The 19,755-nt window shown below is 48.2% G+C and overlaps 1 protein-coding gene and 1 long non-coding RNA gene across 5 annotated transcripts in view; one reads left to right on the top strand and one right to left on the bottom strand.

The window, feature by feature from the left end:
* NRP2 (neuropilin 2) overlaps window positions 1–19,755 on the bottom strand; it is a 120,095-nt gene that overhangs the window by 59,879 nt on the left and 40,461 nt on the right. For all 4 annotated transcript variants that reach the window (XM_043445653.1, XM_043445652.1, XM_043445655.1 and 1 more), the window contains exons 4-7: window positions 17,676–17,906; window positions 16,129–16,284; window positions 14,001–14,170; window positions 12,004–12,159 (exon numbers count right to left, since the gene is read on the bottom strand). In XM_043445653.1, the coding sequence (XP_043301588.1) occupies window positions 12,004–12,159; window positions 14,001–14,170; window positions 16,129–16,284; window positions 17,676–17,906 (713 nt within the window). The remainder of the gene's footprint in view (window positions 1–12,003; window positions 12,160–14,000; window positions 14,171–16,128; window positions 16,285–17,675; window positions 17,907–19,755) is intronic.
* Window positions 1,213–5,353, top strand: LOC122426606. The gene is made up of 3 exons (XR_006265197.1): window positions 1,213–1,347; window positions 3,578–3,649; window positions 5,272–5,353. It is a non-coding gene; the product is annotated as an uncharacterized LOC122426606 (long non-coding RNA).

Raw genomic sequence — 19,755 nt, forward strand, 5'->3', positions numbered from 1 at the left:
CTGACTGATGCATCTCTTATGGTAAGAATGGCCGTTCCGAGTAGCTTCTGATCCAAAATGGTAGGAGCAAGTCCGAGCTTACCAGATGGCCCAGATCAATAACTGCCACATGGACCTTATGCTATTTTGTGCTCTCCATTACAAAAAAGAAAAAAAGAGGAGCTGGAACAAGTGGACGTGAGTTTCTCCCGGTTTCCCTTGATAAGAGTGGAGGGAAAGACCACTAACCACCACTCCTAGATCATACCTGTCACAGCTCTACCAACCAAGTGACTGTAAATCCATTCACAGCCAACTCTGCAACAACTAGCCATTCCTCTTGGGTAGGGGGACCAGCTCCTTCAGCTCATGACACCTATAACACATGAGATGTCTGGGCACGGACAAGCTTTGGACAAGGGGAATGGGGAAACTAGTATGTTGGAATGTCACTGAGCCAGATGCTGTGTAAACACAATCAGGCCTAAAAAAACATCCCAGGAAGTAAGTGCTATTATTTCCACTTTGTTGATGGAAAAACTGAGGCTCAGAGATGTCTGTCTGGATCCCAAGTCCTTGCCACGTTTTTAGGCTGCAGGCTTGTGGTTGTCTCTCTTGATTCTCGTCTTGCTTACATGTGCAGTGTTTATGTCGGTGTTAGGAGTCTTGGAGCCTTGAGATCCCCAAGCTGGGTGGGATGGAGGGAGAGCTGTTATTGAGTGGTGTGTTCCCACTGATTCTAATCCCAACGTAGAAGGCTCTGGGAAACAGCGAATAGAAGCACCAAGGCTTAGAGCTAATTAACAACGTGGTCCTGGCTTCCTTAGGAACTGTAACTAGGAACTCTGCCATTTGGCAACCTTGAACCTTCTGTATTTCCCACTTGCTAAAGGTCAAACGTCAGAGCCATTAATAGCTCCCACCGATGGTGCCGGTGAAGGCTAAGAGCCATCATAGCTTTTGCAACCAAATGAGGGGATGTGGCCTGTTGAAGAGAAATGGAGGGAAACAGAAGACGAAACAGTATTCAGAGGACCACTGTATGTGCTGAAACCCCTTGTTCCTGGCCCTGAGCCCACCTATTCCAGGGGAGCTTCCCCCTCCAGCCTGGCTGTTCGCTCTCCTCCCGTGGGGAGCCTCCTCTCTGGGCCCCAGGCCGCCAGTTTCCTCCTCTGCCGCTTCGCTGACTGCCGGGAGCACCAAAGCAGGACAGACGGCCGCACGCATCCCTCACAGCTTCAGTTTGGCTGTTTCCCTCATGGTGATTCAGGACAAAGAAGAGCGAGAAGACGAAGAAAACGGGCCACAAAAGCAGAAGGAAAGAAGTTGGAGCCAGACACTTGGGAGAAGGCCGACAGGAAGAAGGAGGTGCCTGAACCTCTGTGATCTAATCTTGGGGAAGGAACCGCCAGGAGGAGGGCCAGGAGGCCGGACAGCCCAGGCCCCACCATGCCCCCTCCTTCGCTTCCTTGCCGCTCTGGGGAAAGAGATGGAGGAACCGAGTCCAAAGGAAGGAGATGAATCAGTTCTCCTAGAATTCAGCATGAGGCAGCGGCTCCTTGCTTGTTTTTTTGTTTTGTTTTGGCAGGGCAGAAGCAAAGGCTAGCCCTCTGCTTATTTCGGACGGGTGCTGTGAGCAGTGGGGGGGCCCCACTACTGACCTGCTCTTTGAGGATGGTGGTGGCTGTGTGTAGCCTCCATCAGGAGATGCTAAGGAGTTCCAAGGCGGAGGGCTTGGTGGGGGGTTTGATTTGCCACGTGAATATACAATTGGAGTGTTGAGTGGATTTGAACCTCAACACGGCTGCTAATCCGCAGCGTGCACACCATGCTGGCACCGTTTAGAAACACAGCACGTCTTATGTGTTTTTAATGTCCAATTTTATCTTATCTGACCCCTTCACTTCTCAGCCTGGGCAGACAAGACCAGGAAACCATTTCTTTCCTTCCTCAGTAAGGAAATGACTGTGTCTTTGGACTGTCTTGGGGAGGCTGGCTGTGTGTGGGCATGGGGAACACACGCGTGTGGGTACGTGTCTGAGGAGGGGGCTGCTCTTCCCATGGATGTGTGTGACCACAGGCTGGGGTCAGCCTCCTGGATCTCGGCCCACAGTGGCATCAGTCAGTGAGGGAGGCAGGCACATGGTGTATCTACCTGAGGACACCTCGCTGATTCTCTAATTGACCTTCCTTCTGCTATTGCTCACTCTTCTCCCACCCCTGAACCAAACGAAGGCTCTTTCAAAGTGACCTCAAGTAGTCAATCCTGTTTCTGAGCCCAGTTCCTCCTCAGTGTCTTGTTTGCCCATGAGCCTGTGCTTTTAACTACCCTCTGTTCTTGGGACCCTTGGCTGACGGAATACCATCTCTTTTTGGAATGTGGACCATTTTTAAAGTCTTTATTGAATGTGTTACAATACTGCTTCTGTTTTATGTTTTGGTATTTTGGCCATGAGGCAGGTGGGATCCGAGCTCCCCAGCCGGGGATCGAACATGCAGCCCTGCACTGGAAGGAGAAGTCTTAACCCCTGGATCGCCAATGTGTGGTTGTGCTCAGTCGCTCAGTGGGGTCTGACTCTGTGACCCCACAGACTGTAGCTCCCCAGGCTCCTCTGTCCCTGGGGGAGACCCAGGCAAGAATACTGAAGTGGGTTGCCATTTCCTCCTCCTCGGACCTCCAGGGAAGTCCCCAATACCATCTTATTTTAATAAACTTTTTTATATACCTCTTACTCTGAGGTGGGCGCAGCAGAAAAAAGTTCAAACACTACTGAACCAGGAGCCAGACTCTGTTGTTAATTAGTTCCTGCTGTGCTTCCTCACTCAGTCGTGTCCAGCTCTTTGCGACCCTAAGGACTGTAGCCGGCCAGGCTCCTCTGTCCACGGGGATTCTCCAGGCAAGAACACTGGAGTGGGTTGCCATGCCTTCCTCCAGGGGATCTTTCCAACCCCGGGTCAAACCCAGGTCACCCGCATTGCAGGCAGATTCTTTACCGTCTGAGCCACCAGGGAAGCCCTAACTGTGGGCAAATATCTCTACCTCCCCCAGGCCTCCATTTCCTTCTCTGTTAAATGAGGAGATTGTATGAATTGATCTGTACAGTCCCTTCTGGCCCCCAGATTCTACGGCTTGCTTCACAAGAGTTTCTCATTTAGAACTGCCCTAGGAGTGTCCATTTTCTAACAGGGCATTTTAGTTACCACTGTCCCTTGTAGCCTAAGTGCTTTTGTGGACAAATGCTGTGGATTTTCATACCCTTCAAATAGTGCTCAGACTCAGAATACCTAGTGACTGCTCCACTCAGAGGGAGAATATACCTTGTTGATGTTTTGGTTCAATAACAGTTCAAATTATTAATAAATGAAGAATAATAAATAACAACACCTTAGTCCTCACATATTGTCTTGTGCCCAAAGATATCAAAGTGCAATTTATGAAAATCCATTTTTAATGAAACATTAAGCAGTTTCTATTTCTCCAGACCCAATGGATTTATAAGGACTCTATTTTTCTCCCTGCACGGCCCTATTTATAGCTGGTAAATGCTATCATATATTATACATCTTTATGACTTTCTCAATGCTTCTGTGGTTTCAGAATCACCCTTCATATGTTTTCTGATCAAATTCTCTGAGATGGATTCTTGGCTTCCAGTCGAGGCACTGCAAGGTAAGGAGTTGGCGTGCTTGGGAAATGATGCCAGGAAATTGGTTTCACTCCCTATTCCCCGCCGACTCACTGAATCACTATAGGCAAATCAATAAACCTTAGATACCTTGATTTCTCCTTCAGGAAAATAAAGTAGATAGCAGGCTTGCAAATAGACACTGAACTTTACCAGCCAGCCCTCCCCGCTGGCCCTAGTGCCAGCAGCATAGCCAGGACAGATGTTAGACGGGAAGCTACAGCACAAGTAACAAATAGGTCTCTGTTTAACTGGGAAAGTTCAAGCCTTCAAAGCCATTAACTCTCAAGTCCCTCCTTGAGGACAAGAATTTTCAGGCCATCACTTCACAGTGAGGAGTCCACATTGCTGAGAAAACTCAGTGACTTGTCAGCGTATGGCACACCCAGATAGATGTATATAAAATGTGATGATCACATTTTAACATCTGCTTTAAAAGCTGGATGTCACAGATGGTATGTGTTTTTGTTAACTAAAAAAAAAAGTGAATATGGTTGCTTTCCCACCCAAAGGAAAACCAGAAGTGTGTTCAAGGTGATCCTAGCTTTCTAAAGAGGTGGGATATCATTGATTATGTTGTAATTACTAATGCGTGTGTGTGTGTATATATATGTGTGTGTGTGTATATATACATACATACATATATATATAAAGCTACGTTGAATATAAAGATTTCTTCAAGTGCACTTCTGTAAACCAAGTTTGAAAAACAATTCAGGGCACGAAGTGGTTTAGATAATCCATTTGGTGCCTTGCTGAATTCCGAACATAATCCAACACTTGCCAATTGATTCTGGAGACCTTTGGTTTATTTTCAGTAAGACAGAATCTGAAACCGGCAGCACTTCATGGATTTTTTGATTTGCACCTCTGGGAGAGGGGGGCATCTGCCAATTAAATTGGCTGCCATCCAATATCCCAGTTTGGTTATTATCTACAAATCACTCTTCCCCCACCCAGGAAAAGAAAACAACATGTTTGTTTTGACCATGTCTGTGAGCTCATAAGGCATGGACTATGTAAAAAACAAAAAAGAGAAGTATATATGTGTGTGTGTGTGTGTATATATATATATATATATATATATGTATGTTTATACTCTAATAAGAAACATCTAGCCAGAAAGCATCACGTTTGGTTTCTGAGGTCATCTGCTCTTTGTCTTTCACCCCATTTCTAGTCATAGCCACCACTTCCTGCTGACCCCTCCCAAAGATCTCTTTGAAGAACATGCAGTGATTTCAGGCACCACTGAGAACAGTCACTGTTTCATTGCCTACCTGGGAGTCCTCTCTGAGGGTGGATTCTCTGCCAGCCCTGAATCTCTGTCCCATACGCTGGGCATCTCTGCCATCAACGTCCGGGTGCCCAGGCCAGTGCAGACACCCAACAGTCTTTGAGCCTCTTGGCGGAGAGCCGAAGCACAGGGCCCCGGTGCTCCTGGCAGCCTCCCCTGCCTCCGTCAGGCAGGCCTTGGGTCCACAGACGCAGACCCTCATTCTGTGCGCTGCCTCCCACCTGACTGGGCTTCATTTGTGCAGTCTGCGCATGCCCATCCCTTCATTACCTACAGTGTGACCTACAATTAACTTCTATTTTGCTGCAGAGTGAACACAACTGGCTCCAGGAACTGCACAACGAGCAGAAAATTGTTCAAAGACAACACAGTGCTGGAGCCCTGAGGCAGAAACCATGCAGGAGATCTTTTTCTCCTTCCTTGCTTTTTCGAAAAATAAATATTTCTCTTCACTAATAAATGTTTCATTGCATCCAAAGTTCTCCTTTGCAATCTACTTGGCAAAGACTCTCAAGGAGCAGAGCAAAGCCAGCAGAGAAGAGAGGTGGCAGGAATGGAGGGCAGAGATGGGGGAAAACAGGAGCACCTTTTAAACATTCTTCTCAGGAACCACCATACTGACCCATCCTCACTCAGGACCAAGGGCTGGTCCTCCCTCTCCCACCCACTCTCCCTTGCATTTTCTCTAAAGTCAGCCATCGGGGCTGCACGGAGAAATAAATGGGTAATCAATGAATACCATCCTGCTTAATTAATTTGTTGCACCAAACAGGCAAGGGTAGGGGTGGGGGTGGGAGCCTGCTGCACTTGGGGAAAATGATGTTAAGGTAATGGACTTTTTTTTCCTGTTTGTAAATCTTGGTCCTGACATTTCTCTCTTAAAACTCTTCCTTAAAGACTATAAATTTTTTTTTTTTTAAGCTACTTTCATTCTAGTGAATGTGGGAACTTAGCCAGATACAGAATCAGAAGGGATGTCTCTCTCCTGTATAAATATATATCTATGAGAGACACCGAGAAAGAGAATTTAAGGGTGGGAAGGGATGGGGGTAGGGCAAAGAAATTCCCCAACCACCAAATGCTCATTTACCACCACGATGCCCTCCTATCTCCTCCTCTTTACTTTAGGGCTGTTTTTATCATCAGGCAGTGTTGCTGAGGTGAAGGAGGAGACAGAAGGGCAGGAGCTTGTTGTGGGGTGTAGGGCAAGGAAAGCCAATTTTTTTTCTGGGGGTGAGGGGTGGAGGTGGGTAGTATGTGCACATCCCCATCTGTGTGTGCCTTGGGGGGCCCATTAGATTTACTGCTGGATCATGTTACCCCCATCAAGATGCCGAGCCCTGGAACACAGCACACTAACAGGATTAGGGTTTCAGGATTTGAGACAGGAGAGCATGAAGGAGGAGAGGCGCAGGGGACAGCTCAGGGATCGGGGGCTGGAGGCGAGATGGGAGGCAGGAGAGTGGACTATCAGAGCCATGAGGGGGTACTCCCATGAAGGTGGGGCAGAAACAGACATTCTACCTGGGTGGGAAGGGCCTCCAACGGAATGCCTCCTGAAAGGACACTGCCACATTATTTAAGGAGGCACCTTTTCATCTCCAGGTGGGGAAAAGAGAGCAAAAAGGGTACAGGGACTGAGGTTGCTAAATATACCTGACAACTGCACTCCTTTTCTAGAAGAAATCTCAGGAAACCACAGAGTAGGGAACCGGTGATGGCAAAGAACCCGACAATCTACCCGGCGAAGTGTTCACCCCACTGCTCATCTGGGGACGCTCGGGCTTTTGCCCAAGCAAAATCACGGCACCATTTCACATTTCCTGCTGTCTGCTCCATCCCACTGGCCGTGGGTCTGGAAAGCACGAGGAATTTAGCATCAAGGCTATAAGTGCCAGGGAGGCTGGCCTCCAGTCCCGGAGACAAGTCAGCACCCATGGGAGTTGGGTGAAGCCAGCCATGGGGGCTTGATGGAGAAAGGTTCCAAGCTTATGTATAATGAAATTTTCCCTGGAGCTTCCTAAGCGGAGAGGCTAAAGGTCTGAGCTCATCCCATGGCAAATGGATAAAGGGACAAACTTAATTACCAAGGGCCCTCGATTCTTCTTGGTTATAATTGAGGGGGCCAGATACACTGGGGGACTTGAATTTGGAGAGGACATCAGCCCTCTTCTGAACATACATGACCCTGGACAATATAATCATATCCATGACTTCTAAAGTTTGATGTCCATTACTAGCTGATGGTTTGAGTCCTTGTCTCAATATTATACACAATAAGTAAAATTACTACAATGAAAGGGAAAGGGAAAGCCAGTCATCTGCCAGGAGGCTTCAATAAAAGGTATACATATATTTTTTAAAAAACCCAAATTTTCATAGAAGGAAGAATTGCATTCCTAACTGAAGCCTGAGGGGTACGGTTTATCTGCGGCAGCTCACGTACAGGCCCCATCAGATGCACGGGGAGGTCTGGGTGACTTATCAGGTCCCTTCCAGACCTATGGTTTTAAGAGAGGCAGATAAATATCCCATGGGGCCTTGTTACTTTTTAAATTGATAACTTGCTTCTGCTCAAGAAGAGCTCTGTGGGTCTAATACATTAATTATATCTGCAGAGAGCCTTCCATCTATGGATCCCAAGGTGCTCTGCCTTCAGCAAAAAAGGCACCGTTCCATTTGGGCCAGCAGAAACACTGAGGCACGGAGCTGCAAAGAGAAATCTCCGAGGTCACGTAGTGCATCATCTGAGAAGGTCTGAAGAGAGACACCACATGGTTCTAACTTTTAGCCAATTAATTTGGGGGGTTTGTCTTTCCTCTTAAGTTTCTGAAAGCTTCAGAAAGGGTTTTAAATTTCTCAGATGGCTCTCACAATGATTTGTCTTAATTTGGAAAATAAATATAGAACTGAGGATTTTTGAAGTGATGGAGGAGTGGTTATTTGTTCTGAAGGGATGTGGCCAAAGTGACTTCATTCAACGTTATAGCTCAGGATTCTATGATGGGGCCCAAAATCCAAAATGATGAGCCCAGTGCCCTCAAAGCGCAACTTGTCTTCATAGCTCCATGAATGTGCGCCTCTCTTGAACCCTGGATGGAACACTGAGGAAGCCAATTTCCCTCTGAATGCAAGATGGTGAGCCATCAGATTATGAGACGACTGGTCTGAACTCAAAGCGTGGTGACTGGTGCCTTCCACAAGGACTCCATAGTTCCCCAAGTCCCTGGAGCAAATTACTTTGCCTGAGAGCATCAGTTCCACAGTCTGAAACACTGTTAAATTCTGAAGCAAATAAGCCGGTGCCTGAGGGTTCTCCGAGCCCCTTGGAAGTCATCATTACATTAATAAGATTGAGCTTAGTGCATTTCTGCCACTCATTACGGGTAATTTTGAAAACTCTTGGACCCAAGCCTTACCCAATCCCTGTCCTCACCCTCCCATCCTCAATCTGGCCTTCAGGATACAGGTAGCACCCCACAGACTTTTTCTTTCAGTCCAAACTTCTTCCAAACACATCACAACAGCCCAGCAACACTGTGACTAAGAACAAGGTAACCAGAGTGATATCAGCAAGAAAGATGCTCACATGTACCCAATAAGGGACAATTGGAATTGAAGGCTTTTGCTTAGACCTGTAAGGGCATGGCCTACGTCCTCCTGGCCGGACAGCAGCCTCTGTCTCACTGCCTCCAGTGCAGACTCGCAGAACCAGCATCTCAGAGGTGAGCAGGATCCCAGCCAAGGCCTCGTGCCTTCCAGCTCCTTCCATCTTTCTCCACGCCCCTCCCTTGGTCTGTGTACATAATTGTGCCTATAATTATAGACATACATACCAACTTTCCGCTATTGTACTTACAATGCTATGTCTGTGTTTGGGGTGTTATTAATACAGCTGGTGAAACCAAAGGCAGTAGTTTTATGCTTGTGGTTTCTGAAGAAATATATGTGAAGCAATTTGTATAATCTGAGGGAGCACATGGGCTGGCTATGGGCTCTAACAGGTGGAAGAGCTCTCTGCTTTGTGGTTACACAGTAAATATGCATAAGAAGGTTTCCCCTGTAGGAAAATCATAGGTTCCATTTTTTATGGCATGTGGAGTTGGATAAGGATTTGGGGATGTGCTGTACACGTAGCCTGTGTAACTGGGCTGCATTTTGCCTGGAGGATCCTTGCAATATCCCCAGCGACAGGGTAATGCCTTTCTCATCCACAGCCTCACTGTTACCTGTTGAATGGAAAGGGCCTAAGAAGAGCCTGCTTCCAGGCCGTGGGAGGTTGGAAGAGAGCTCTTCAGTCAGTCCCCCCTCACTTCCTAGCCTCAAGGAAGTCTTCCCCCGCTAGGCGCAGGCCCTTGCCTCAGCCCAGTCTGGGTTCAAACTGTAGACAGTGTTTCGCAAGGGACTAGCCCAGCCATGCCACCACCCTGAGTGCTCATTAATCTTGTTTTCCTCCAACTCCCCCAATTCCCTGGCCTTTGGTATACAGCACTGGTGTTGACAGAGACCAGGGAATTGAAATCAAGTCCCCACATTTCTGCCCCAAACATCCCCATCCCCTCCTTGCACACCCCGTGCACTGGGTCCCATCCGCAGCCCCTCCCCACTGCCCCACACAGCAGAGCCCGCTGCCGCCTCCACCTCTGATGGGCTTTGCTCACAGGTCCTGCTGGCTCAATTCTGCTTCTGAGTCCACTTAGCACCAGCGTGCCTGGCACGGTGCCCACCCTCCAGCGGCTACAAAGGGAAACTGGTAGTGTCCTGGGTTGACGAAACCTCTCCCCACACTGCCCCCCGGTCCCCTCCTCACCCCACCTCCCCTTCATGGCATCAAATCAAACTGCAGCAGACTTGACAAATCTATTTGGCACGGTTCACTCAACTATTTCAACCCGAACAGCCAGAGAGCTGTGCTGACACACCATGAACGGTGCGGAATCTGCACATTAAATACAGACGTCTGGGAGCAGATCCGATAATGAAGGAGCCGCGGAGATCAGCCACGGACTTGAGGACCCGGCGGTCTCCTCCCTGGCCCGCCACACCCGAGGGGGGACAAGGGCGCACAGCGAGGGGGCAGTGCTTGACTGGCAGCCTTTCCATTCTTCTGCCCCTTCTAGGTACCAAGAAGGAAATTACCCCGTGGTTTCTAGGGAAAGAAATTTAGTCATGGGTGAGAAGAGGAGGCAAAGAGAAGAGAGAGAGAGAAAAAAAAAGAGATGAGAATGTATCTGGTATGAAAAAGTGGAGAAGAATGGTTCTAAAGGAGTCCAGAAAGCTACATTTAATTCTCAGGAATATCTTCCTTGCAGAACCAATACCAGGGATAAAGCCGGGGAGGACAGCATTCTATCAAAATGTGCAGTGCTAAGGTATTTCCAAAAGCAGATTTCCTACAAATGGTGTTTTAAATAGCATCCCAGTCCATCTGCGTGCTTTTAAAATCGGCTTATGCTACAGTATCCCTCTGGCCAGTGCTGCTTAGTCATTGAGCCTGGACAGGGAGGTGGTTAGGGGAACCTCTTCCTCCTCCCCAGTACCCACCCCAAGCCAGCTGCTGGGCCTTGCCTGCCTGGCTGAATTTCTGGGTTCTAGCAGTTTCTTATGGAAAAGGGAGGGTGGAGAGAGAGGGCATGAGAAGGAACAGGCTGGGATGAGGACTTTGTCCACAGAGCTCCCAGCACCCCATGCTGACTCTGGCTTGCTGTGTCCAAGTCACATTTAGTAACTCTCCCTGAAACAAAAGCAGGCAATGAGAAGCCAGACCTGCTCAACACATCAAAATGCGGAAGTCTTTCAATTGCTAAGTCTCTCACTTTCTTTATCTGTGAAATGGGGAGTGTGTGTGTGTGTGTGTGTGAGAGAGAGAGAGAGAGAGAGCGAGACAGAGAGAGAGAGAGACCTGATAATATCTAGAAGCCATGATTTCAGATGAATGGTGCCATGTTACTATGGCGATCTTAATTTTTAAAAATCCACTCCTTTAAAAACTCACATTTCCCGAGTGAAGCAGTGCCAACATTATAGTTTGGGATTTTCTGGGCCCAAGGTTTCCTGTTACAACAGCAAGAGCAAGCTGCCTTGGGGCAGTGACACAGGCTGAGGGCACCTTGTTCGGAAAAGACCTTCGGCCTCTCAAGGTTTGGCCACCTGTGTACCCTTTTGATAACTCACAATCTGACACAGAGAGAGACACTCTCCCTCACTCCCCAGTTCCATTCAGAGAAGGATGAGCGTTCCCCTTTGAGACCCAAGAGTCAGCCCACAAGCAACAGTGCTCCCTCCCTGCCCAGGTGAGACCACTGGCCATTTCCAGTAAGCACGCACTGAGTCTACCTTATAACCAGTATGCACATCGCCAGCGCCAGCTGCAGACCTGTTCACTGCCAGAATGCCACGTGTTGTAAGAAAGCTGAGACCAGACATTCATCCATATATGCAACAAAAGCCTCACATCACCCACGAGGACACGCCTGTGGGAGCCCGGGATGCTGAAGGCACCAGCCTTGCAGATTCAACGCCTTACTGCCAAGCATGACTGCCAGTTCAGATCTCATCCCCGACAAACCGAATTTCTCCTCATTATTTATTGTTCTCTTTTTCCTTTGGGACATTGTGATTCCCTCTTAGGGTCTGTGCCCTTTTATTTCCAGACCTCGGTAACTCCCCCGAACTGCAGTTTCATGGGGTTTTGTGACTGTTAACGCAGCATGTGGAAGGGACTCAGGCCATCAACGCTCAATGAATCCTGCGCAGGGAGACACGGGCCAGGAACACATTCTCTCCTTCATTTGTAGTCGGAGAGCGAGCTCGCTCTCTCTCTGCTGTAAGATGCGACAGCAGCCAGGCTGTCGGAGAAAACGGTGTCTTCCAATCACTTTAGCATAAGAAAGAGTATTTTCAGGGTCAGTGTCTCCGGGGCCTCCATCAGTTACTGGAGCCTTGGGGAGCAAGGCCGCCTTGTCCGTGTGGGGTACCCACTCTTGACCCACCTCTCCTGCTCCGGCCCTGCGTGCCCCTGTGGTGGGGCCACGGGCTTACCTTGTGATTCTTGCCGTGCCGGTACACCATCCAGTCCTCACCATTGGTGCTCACTTCCAGCTTGTAGGATTTGACATAATAGCCATTCTGAGTTTCCCTGGAAATTGCTCCCTGTGTTGCAATGGCTGTGAGCACAGTTAGAAAGCGTAGGTCCACCTGGAGAGGAAAGGCGAAGAAGGATGGGTGTCTTGACTCCTCACGCAAGGTAGCATCTGGGCTTTACTTCACAGGACACCACTGCAGTCCTTGACTCCCAACCCGCATCTGTGATTCACTCACAGGTATTGGTGGTCAGTATCTGTCTGCATCCACTAGACAGTTAAACACGACATATTCGAACTGCAATGGACACCTCTGAAATTGTAGCTTGAGTTTTATTTCCTTTTTTTTTCTTTCTTTTTTTTTTTTGCAAATCTGAACAGACAGGATGACTGTTTATCTTAAAGGAATCATTGAACATCTAGAACTATGACCCCTTTTTACTTAACCACGACCTGCCTTGGATAGTGAAAGTGGATGCTGTTTTACAGGAACAATGGCTAAATCCAATCCACTCCACTCTGATCCAGCCCAGTTCAATCCAATTCGCTTACGAGGCCCTAGTTGCCAAAGTCTCAGCTCAGAGCTCTTTCTCCTCCCCTCAGTCCCTCACTCCATTGTGTATTTAGTCCTTGGGTCACCAAGGGGTCAGAGGGCATGTGGAGTCTGCCCAAGCAATTAGGCTTATGGACCAAGTCCTGACCTTTCGTCTGACAAGGAGGATGGCCAACATTTTGAGCCACCTTCGCTTCCACAACACCAAACCCATCTGGAAATTGCGAGGTGTCATTGTTTTGCAGGCCACTGTGTTTCTTAACAGCAATCTCCCTGTGATCAAAATTGAGCCAGTTCGCCCTGGTAAAATTTGATTCAGTAAGCATTTATTAGCTACTTAATATGTGCTCAGCATGATTAAGCATTCTAAAGAAGTACATAGTGCTGTATATGTGTATGATAAACAAGTGGAGAGCAATAGGAGAGAGCATACGATTAGGACTCAAAACGAGGACTACAGTCAACGGAATGCTGGCTGTAAGAACTTTCTGGAAGCTTTGCTAGATGAGAAGGATTATTGGAGAGGAAGAGAAGAGAGCGACAGATGGCCTTAGGGTTGGGCTGTTAGAGCTCATTCTGTGGAATGCTCTGGAAGTTTCTAAGGGGTCTTTCTCCCTTTTCTGTCCTAAGTAACGTCCTGTCTGCTCAGTAACGTCCTTCTCAGAGCAGAGGCTGCTGTGTCGCATCAGAGCTAAGACAGGCTTGTCAGCAGGTCACAAGGCTGCCTGCCATGTGTCATGAAAGCAGTCCTTGCTCTAGCATGGAACTAGCGGCTTGCCTCCCCCGGGGACCAGTGCTGGACCGGTGTGGAGAGCAAGGGAGGATTACTCCACAAAAGCTGCAAGTCTTATTCAGAAGGAAAGCAAGCAACAGTCTGAAAAAATGCTGCAGGGCATCCATGCGATTGGAATTTCATTCCTGGTAGTGATAATTTCCCACGTGGTCTCCTGATGGCTATCGGCAAAACCTTCCTGGCAGGGCTCCCTCCAAACAGCAGAGGTCACAAAAGGTTGCCGTGCTTCTCAGCCAGCCTGCCCTTAAGAAAAATGCCCCCTACGTCCTGATGCCTCCCTCTGCCAAGAATGAGGATGTTCTGGAGCTGTTTATAGAAGTTGCTTGGATATCTACAGTGAAAGGGCAAACACCCTCCCAGCCCAGCAAGTTCACCAGGGCCTGGTAACCTTCACAAGGGCAGGGCAGTGTCCATTTTATCCTGGAGCTTAGCACAGCGCCTGGCACTGTCTGTTTGCGCCTAGAATATGGATTTCTTAGGATGGATGGATGAGAGGAGTTCTCAGTTATGTTATACTTATTTTCTTCGTGTCCTTTGTCGACTCTAGTGAAGCAGCCAGTCACCTCACCCACCGAAGCGCACACACTCTGCACAGCCTCTGAGTCAGTACCTGGAGATACTCCTTGCTGGAGTCCAAGTTGGGGGTCCAGCCATTGTCGTCACCATGGAGCCGGCTTTGCTGAGGTGTCCACCTCCCATCAGAGTACGTAGATGAGGCACTGATCTGTTCATTAGCAATCCGGCCAGACTCCATTCCCAGAGGGACATTGCACTGAAAGTCTGGTGGGTAGAGATGGTCAAGGGCAAAAGTTAGGTCTCTCAGCCTTAAACCCCCGAGACCTCCAAAACGCTGCTCCCTTCAAGGGATGAGTCCTTTCAGGCATTCCTTCATCTTAAAGACCTAATTCTACACTCACATTTTACAAACAACTATGCCAAGTCACAGAGCTTGACAGCCCCTCTTGGTCTGAAAGGAACTAAATTTGACCTAAAAGAAATCGGGCTGTGGATAAATAAGAATCATCATAGAAATTAAAAATACAATCTAAAGCACAAGAACTGTTAGTGCTGCAGGCTACAGATGCTCACAAGCTCCAGATGCACCAGTATTGAAAGAACAGGTAAACGTGTGATAGACTTGGGTGGGCTGATACATCGTGGGAAGCCTGCTTTATTAATAAACACCCAGGAGGCACTTTTGCTTCTTTCTTTCTTTCACTCAACTGTCTCATGAGTTCTGGCACCGAAGACAGACATTGCAAAGCAATAAATACCTGTCTTTGGGAGTCCTCTCTGTGAGTACACGCCTGTCACTCTATATTAGCCTGCACCACCTGTCTGGACAGCTGGGCTCAGAAGTCACTTCCTCTGGCCTTGCGCTGTCAGTTTAATTGCTGTCCTTCCCATGATCCCACAGACGCTGGTCAATATGTGTGTGTGCATGTGTCAGATAAGGACCAGCAATCTCTCTCAGGCATCAAACCTTCTCTGTCGCTCGGCGACCACACTGACCCCCTGCAGAACTCGGTTAACTCACAATACTGTTTTCTTGTCTCTCAACCTTCATGAGCTCTTTGAAGAAAAAACAAAACCCAGAATGAAACCCGTCCCTTGGCCAGGCTGCCGTGTGGTAAACTGTCAACGGCCATGGCAGGATTCACCCAGCTCCAATCATCCTGAAAGTGTGCCTCTGGTCATCCAAGTGATCGTTTAGGTTTCTCAGTGAAAATGACAGCACATCTGAAGTCCGCATCCACGAGGCACTGATTTAAAGATACAGCTCAGGGCAAGAGACTGATGGTCTGGATGGCAAGGTCCATGACTGCTCGGGGCTGGATTAGATTTTCTATGTTTTTTCACAGTGCCCATTACATAGTAGAGGCTCAAAAAACTGTGTTTATTGGCAGAACAAAGTGAAAGTCCAGCAGTGTACCAGCCTAGTGAGAGAAACTCTAGCCAGGCCCAGAGAGATTTCATGTCAAAACATATGTATATAGAGAGAGGTTTAAAATTTCTCCATTTCTGAGACTTCCCTGGCTGTCCAGTGGTTAGGGCTCTGAGCTTCCAATGCAGGGGGCATGTGTTCAATCCTTGGCTGGGGAACTAGGATCCCACATGCACGGTGCAACCAAAAAAAAAAAAAAAATTGTTCTATTTTTCTGACAATGGTCACTGAGAGTTGGAAAGTGAGGAAAATGACCCCAGACTGAAAGATAAGCACACACATGTGTGTTAAGTTGCCTCAGTCGTGTCCGACTCTTTGCGACCTCATGGACTGTAGCCCACCAGGCTCCTCTGTCCACGGGACTCTCCAGGCAAGAATACTGGAGTGGGTTGCTAGTCCCTTCTCCAGGGGATCGTCCCGATCCAGGGATCAAATGCACATCTCTTGCATCTCCTGCAGGTTGATTCTTTACCACGAGCACCACCTGGGAAACCCCCAAAAATAGCACTTGGGGGACTCAATATAGATATCTTAAGTACTCTCCCTTTCATTCTGAGACTTGAGATGGTCCTGTGACTTCCCCTGGGAATAACTCATTCTTGGTATACATACTTTTTCTTTAAAGAAATGAGCACCCAGACTGACATTTATTCTATTTTCATTCATCTCTGCCCAGCAAGAGGCTATAGCTCCCTTCCCTTGAGGTCCAACTTTCCCCCTCCTTCTTTTGCAGAGATCACCCTCACAGTCCCCATGGGACGACAGGTCAGAGTTTCCCAGCCAGCCAACTCACTCTCCAGCGGTTCTTGATGGACCAGGTAGTAACGCGCAGAGAAGCCGTCCTTGGCTACCGCCATGTCCGTGTGAAAGGTCAGAGAGAGGATCCCCGTGGCCGAACGGAGTTCAGAAGGTGTTTTGGTCCCACAGTACTTGCCAATCAGGGGTCCAACTGGACAGGGAGGACAAAGAGAGGTCACAGACATGGACATGCCAGACCCCAATCTTCATACATTCTCCCTTCCCATAATTCCAAGTCATTCAACCGAGCATCACTCTGAATGCCTTGGCACAAAATCACCAGAGATACAGTGTCAGAACAATGCCTAATATTTTTTTCCTGCACATTAAAAAGTATTTTCACTGACCTGGCTTCATTCTGTTTTCACAGCCCTGCGAGATGGGCTGGAAAGGTATCATTATAATGCTTGTTCCACAGAAGAAGAAATTGAGGTTTGGAGAGGGTACATGACTGCTCATTGTGCATATAGCCAGGAAATAGCAGAGTGGGAACTCCAACACATTTCCTGACTAAATCTCATGCTTGTCTGAGGAAATGAAATTGCTTAGACATCAAGTCTCCGTTACAGTGCAAAATACTTAGAATGATGATAGAAGTGAAAGATGACTTTCCTCGCCAATACTATATACCTAAGACTCATGCTGGTCTCTACATGAGAAGCACAGGTGCCTCTTGGCCTTGGGGGATGAACTTTTTTTTAACATCTATGACTAGAGTTAGTTGGTTAGTGTTAGTTGCTCAGTTGGGTCCGACTCTTTGCGATCTCATGGACTGTAGCCTGCCAGGCTTCTCTGTCCATCGAATTCTCCAGGCAAGAATACTGGAGTGGGTTGCCATTCCCTTCTCCAGGGGATCTTCCTGACCCAGGGATCAAACCTGGGGCTCCCACATTGCAGGCAGATTCTTTACCATCTGAGCCCCCAGGGAAGCCTGTGACTGTATAAATGATAATAAAATTATAGTAATTATAATGATGATGATAGCAGCTTGTTTATGCAGATATTAATAAGACACAGAAAGGTTAAGTAACCTGCCCAAGGTTGCAGAGCTGCTAAGATCAGAGCCACAGTTTAGTCTGGCTCTAGAGTGCTATTTGGACATAGAGAGTGGTCACTGAGTCACTTTCTATGGAGAGAAGAAAACATGACATATAGGTTTTCTCATCCTCATCCAAGTATCTACTCAGTCTCCTCCTATGCTTAGTCACTCAGTTGCGTCTGACTCTTTGTGACCCCATGGACTCTAGCCCGCCAGGCTCCTCTGTCCATGGGGATTCTCTAGGCAAGAATACTGGAGTGGGTTGCCACGCCCTCCTCCAGTCTCCTCCTATCCTTGTGCAAAGAAGTATCCCCAAGTGAGAAAACTGCCTTTCCACAGTTTTTCTGAAGTCATCCTTGGTGAAGGATAAGAGAAAGTCATCATGGGTCACAGATAAACTCTGAGGAGCTTTAACGTCTTTGTTCTCTGTTTTTTATTGCCACTAAAGCAATTAACAGGCAATGAAGCTACTGAAAAAGGCCTGGTGAGGTGCCATCACTCACCATGGGGGATGCCATCCCAGATGTCCAGCCAATCGTATTTGCAGTCTCCCTCTCCCACCTGCAAAGGGTCATGCTCCAGGTCAAAGGTCAAGAACTGCAGGATGATCTCCATCTTGGGTTTGGCCAGGATGGTGAAAGTGCAGTCCAAGTTGTGCGGGTACTTGTCGGGGAACCCGGGGGACTCGATGGTCCCGTTGGGGCTCGTGAAGTTCTTTGAACAATCTTCGGAGCCTGTAGGTGAAAGAGAAGCAGAGCCTTAAGAGAGTGGGAGAGGATGCCTTTTTCTGTTGTTGTCTGTCACACGGGTTATTTAAATGTTTGGGCCCAAATTTCCTTACTGGTGAAGTTTTTGTTTCCACTGGAGTGGCCCTTGAAGCAACATACTTTTCACATCCACATTTCAAGCCCTTAAGCCAGACCATCTTTAGGGGAGAAATTAGGGAGGCGAGCAGGCTTGCTCTATAAATTAGAGTAAGAGCAGCAATTGAGGATTTGGGAGGAGGGGTGGTGTAGAAAGAAGGATGTGTGAGAGACAGAGAGAGAGGGAGAGAGAAAGATGGATTCCCTTGAAAAGAGGAACAGAGTCTTCTTTCTCAGTTACTCAGCTGCTTGCTCCAGAAATGTAAGTTATTTCAATCCTTAAGGAAGGCTTGCTGATTGCCAGCAGGGGAAACAATGTGACCCGTTATTTGCTGCTGACCTCAACACTAGCCCCTATTGTACCAGAGCCAACTTGGTACCCCTGTCTCCCTCCAAGAGCCAAGGTGCCTCAGGGGAGGGGCAAAGGGGAGCTCGGGTCTCATTCATGTCATGACTGTGTTAAAACGAGCCGCTCTGTAGTGGCCAGACAATGAACAATTGAGGGTTGCAGCCGGTGGATCACAGCAGGGTTTGGGGATGTTAAAGGCCGCTCCAGCAGAAAGTTTGGAAAAAATGTGGCAGTGCATTGGCATTTGGACGGCTTCTGGCTCTTTTGTGGCGGGGATGGCCTTGTTTCTCCCCTAGGCTCTTCTGTCTGCTTTCTCAGGACTGATGGAGGGCGCCTTATTAAATGCCACACACATTCGCCTCCTGGTGCCGCAGTGGGAGCTCGTAAAAGGATTACAGCTACCCTCTCCCCTAACGCCTCTAGGTGGGGTCATATTAAAAGGGCCCTCATGTGCAGTAAACCAGCCACCATTTGCCAGGGCGGGCCTGGGACGGTCCCAGGACAGGAGCAGGCCCCAGGGAGCTGCTCGGAGCCAGAAGTTTTGCACGTTAATGTGATGAATGTAAATGCTGCACAATTAGAATTGATTTCACTATGTTCTGATTTTAAAATTTAAAAAGGGAGCAGGATTTATGAGGAGAATAACAGGCACTCTAAGCATGAAGGAAAAAAAACAGAGAAATACTAGATAAACCAGGTGTTTACTGGCAGGAAGTGTCCTCTGGGGATCCCACTGAAATATAACTGTGTGATGTCAATACGCTGATCCTAGCCCGCAGCGATGTCTTTATCCATGGCTCCTGCTGCAGCCCCTCTGTGAGTCTTTTTATTGACGACGGCTTTCTGGAAAGCGGCAAACGTCTGACTTGGAAAAGGTGCCATGCAAATAATTAGAGGAGGGGGGAGGGGAACTTTCTTTAGCATCAGACAGGAAATTCTGACATCCCTACCCACCTGTCCATCACCTCTGCCCTTCCAGCCAGCACTGTGCCTTGGCAGGGTGGGAACCCGGGACACCTGGGGTGAGAGTTAATCTTTTCAGGATTTTTCTGAGTCTCTCTCATGCGGCACCCCAGAAGCTCTGCACTCCATCATTCAGAGGCAAGCTGGTCCAGGGGGCAGCAAGGCCAGGAGGCAGCAGCTGAGATGACCTCTCCCCCAGTTTGTTTACCACGGTATTCCCAGCTTTGTTTACCATCAGGACCCCAGCTTCTGAGGGCCTCCTCAGTGGTTCAGGATGAGGCAGTTTAGCAAAGCCAAGCCAGCTGGCAGGCCTTCAGGGGGCCGAGAGGAATTTTCAAAAGGTTAGAGTTTATGGCTGCTGGGCCACTTAGCCAGAGGAAATTAACTCTATTCACAAGTTGCTTCTAG

This window comes from Cervus canadensis, chromosome 24, assembly GCF_019320065.1.
Source record: "Cervus canadensis isolate Bull #8, Minnesota chromosome 24, ASM1932006v1, whole genome shotgun sequence".
NCBI lineage: Eukaryota > Metazoa > Chordata > Mammalia > Artiodactyla > Cervidae > Cervus > Cervus canadensis.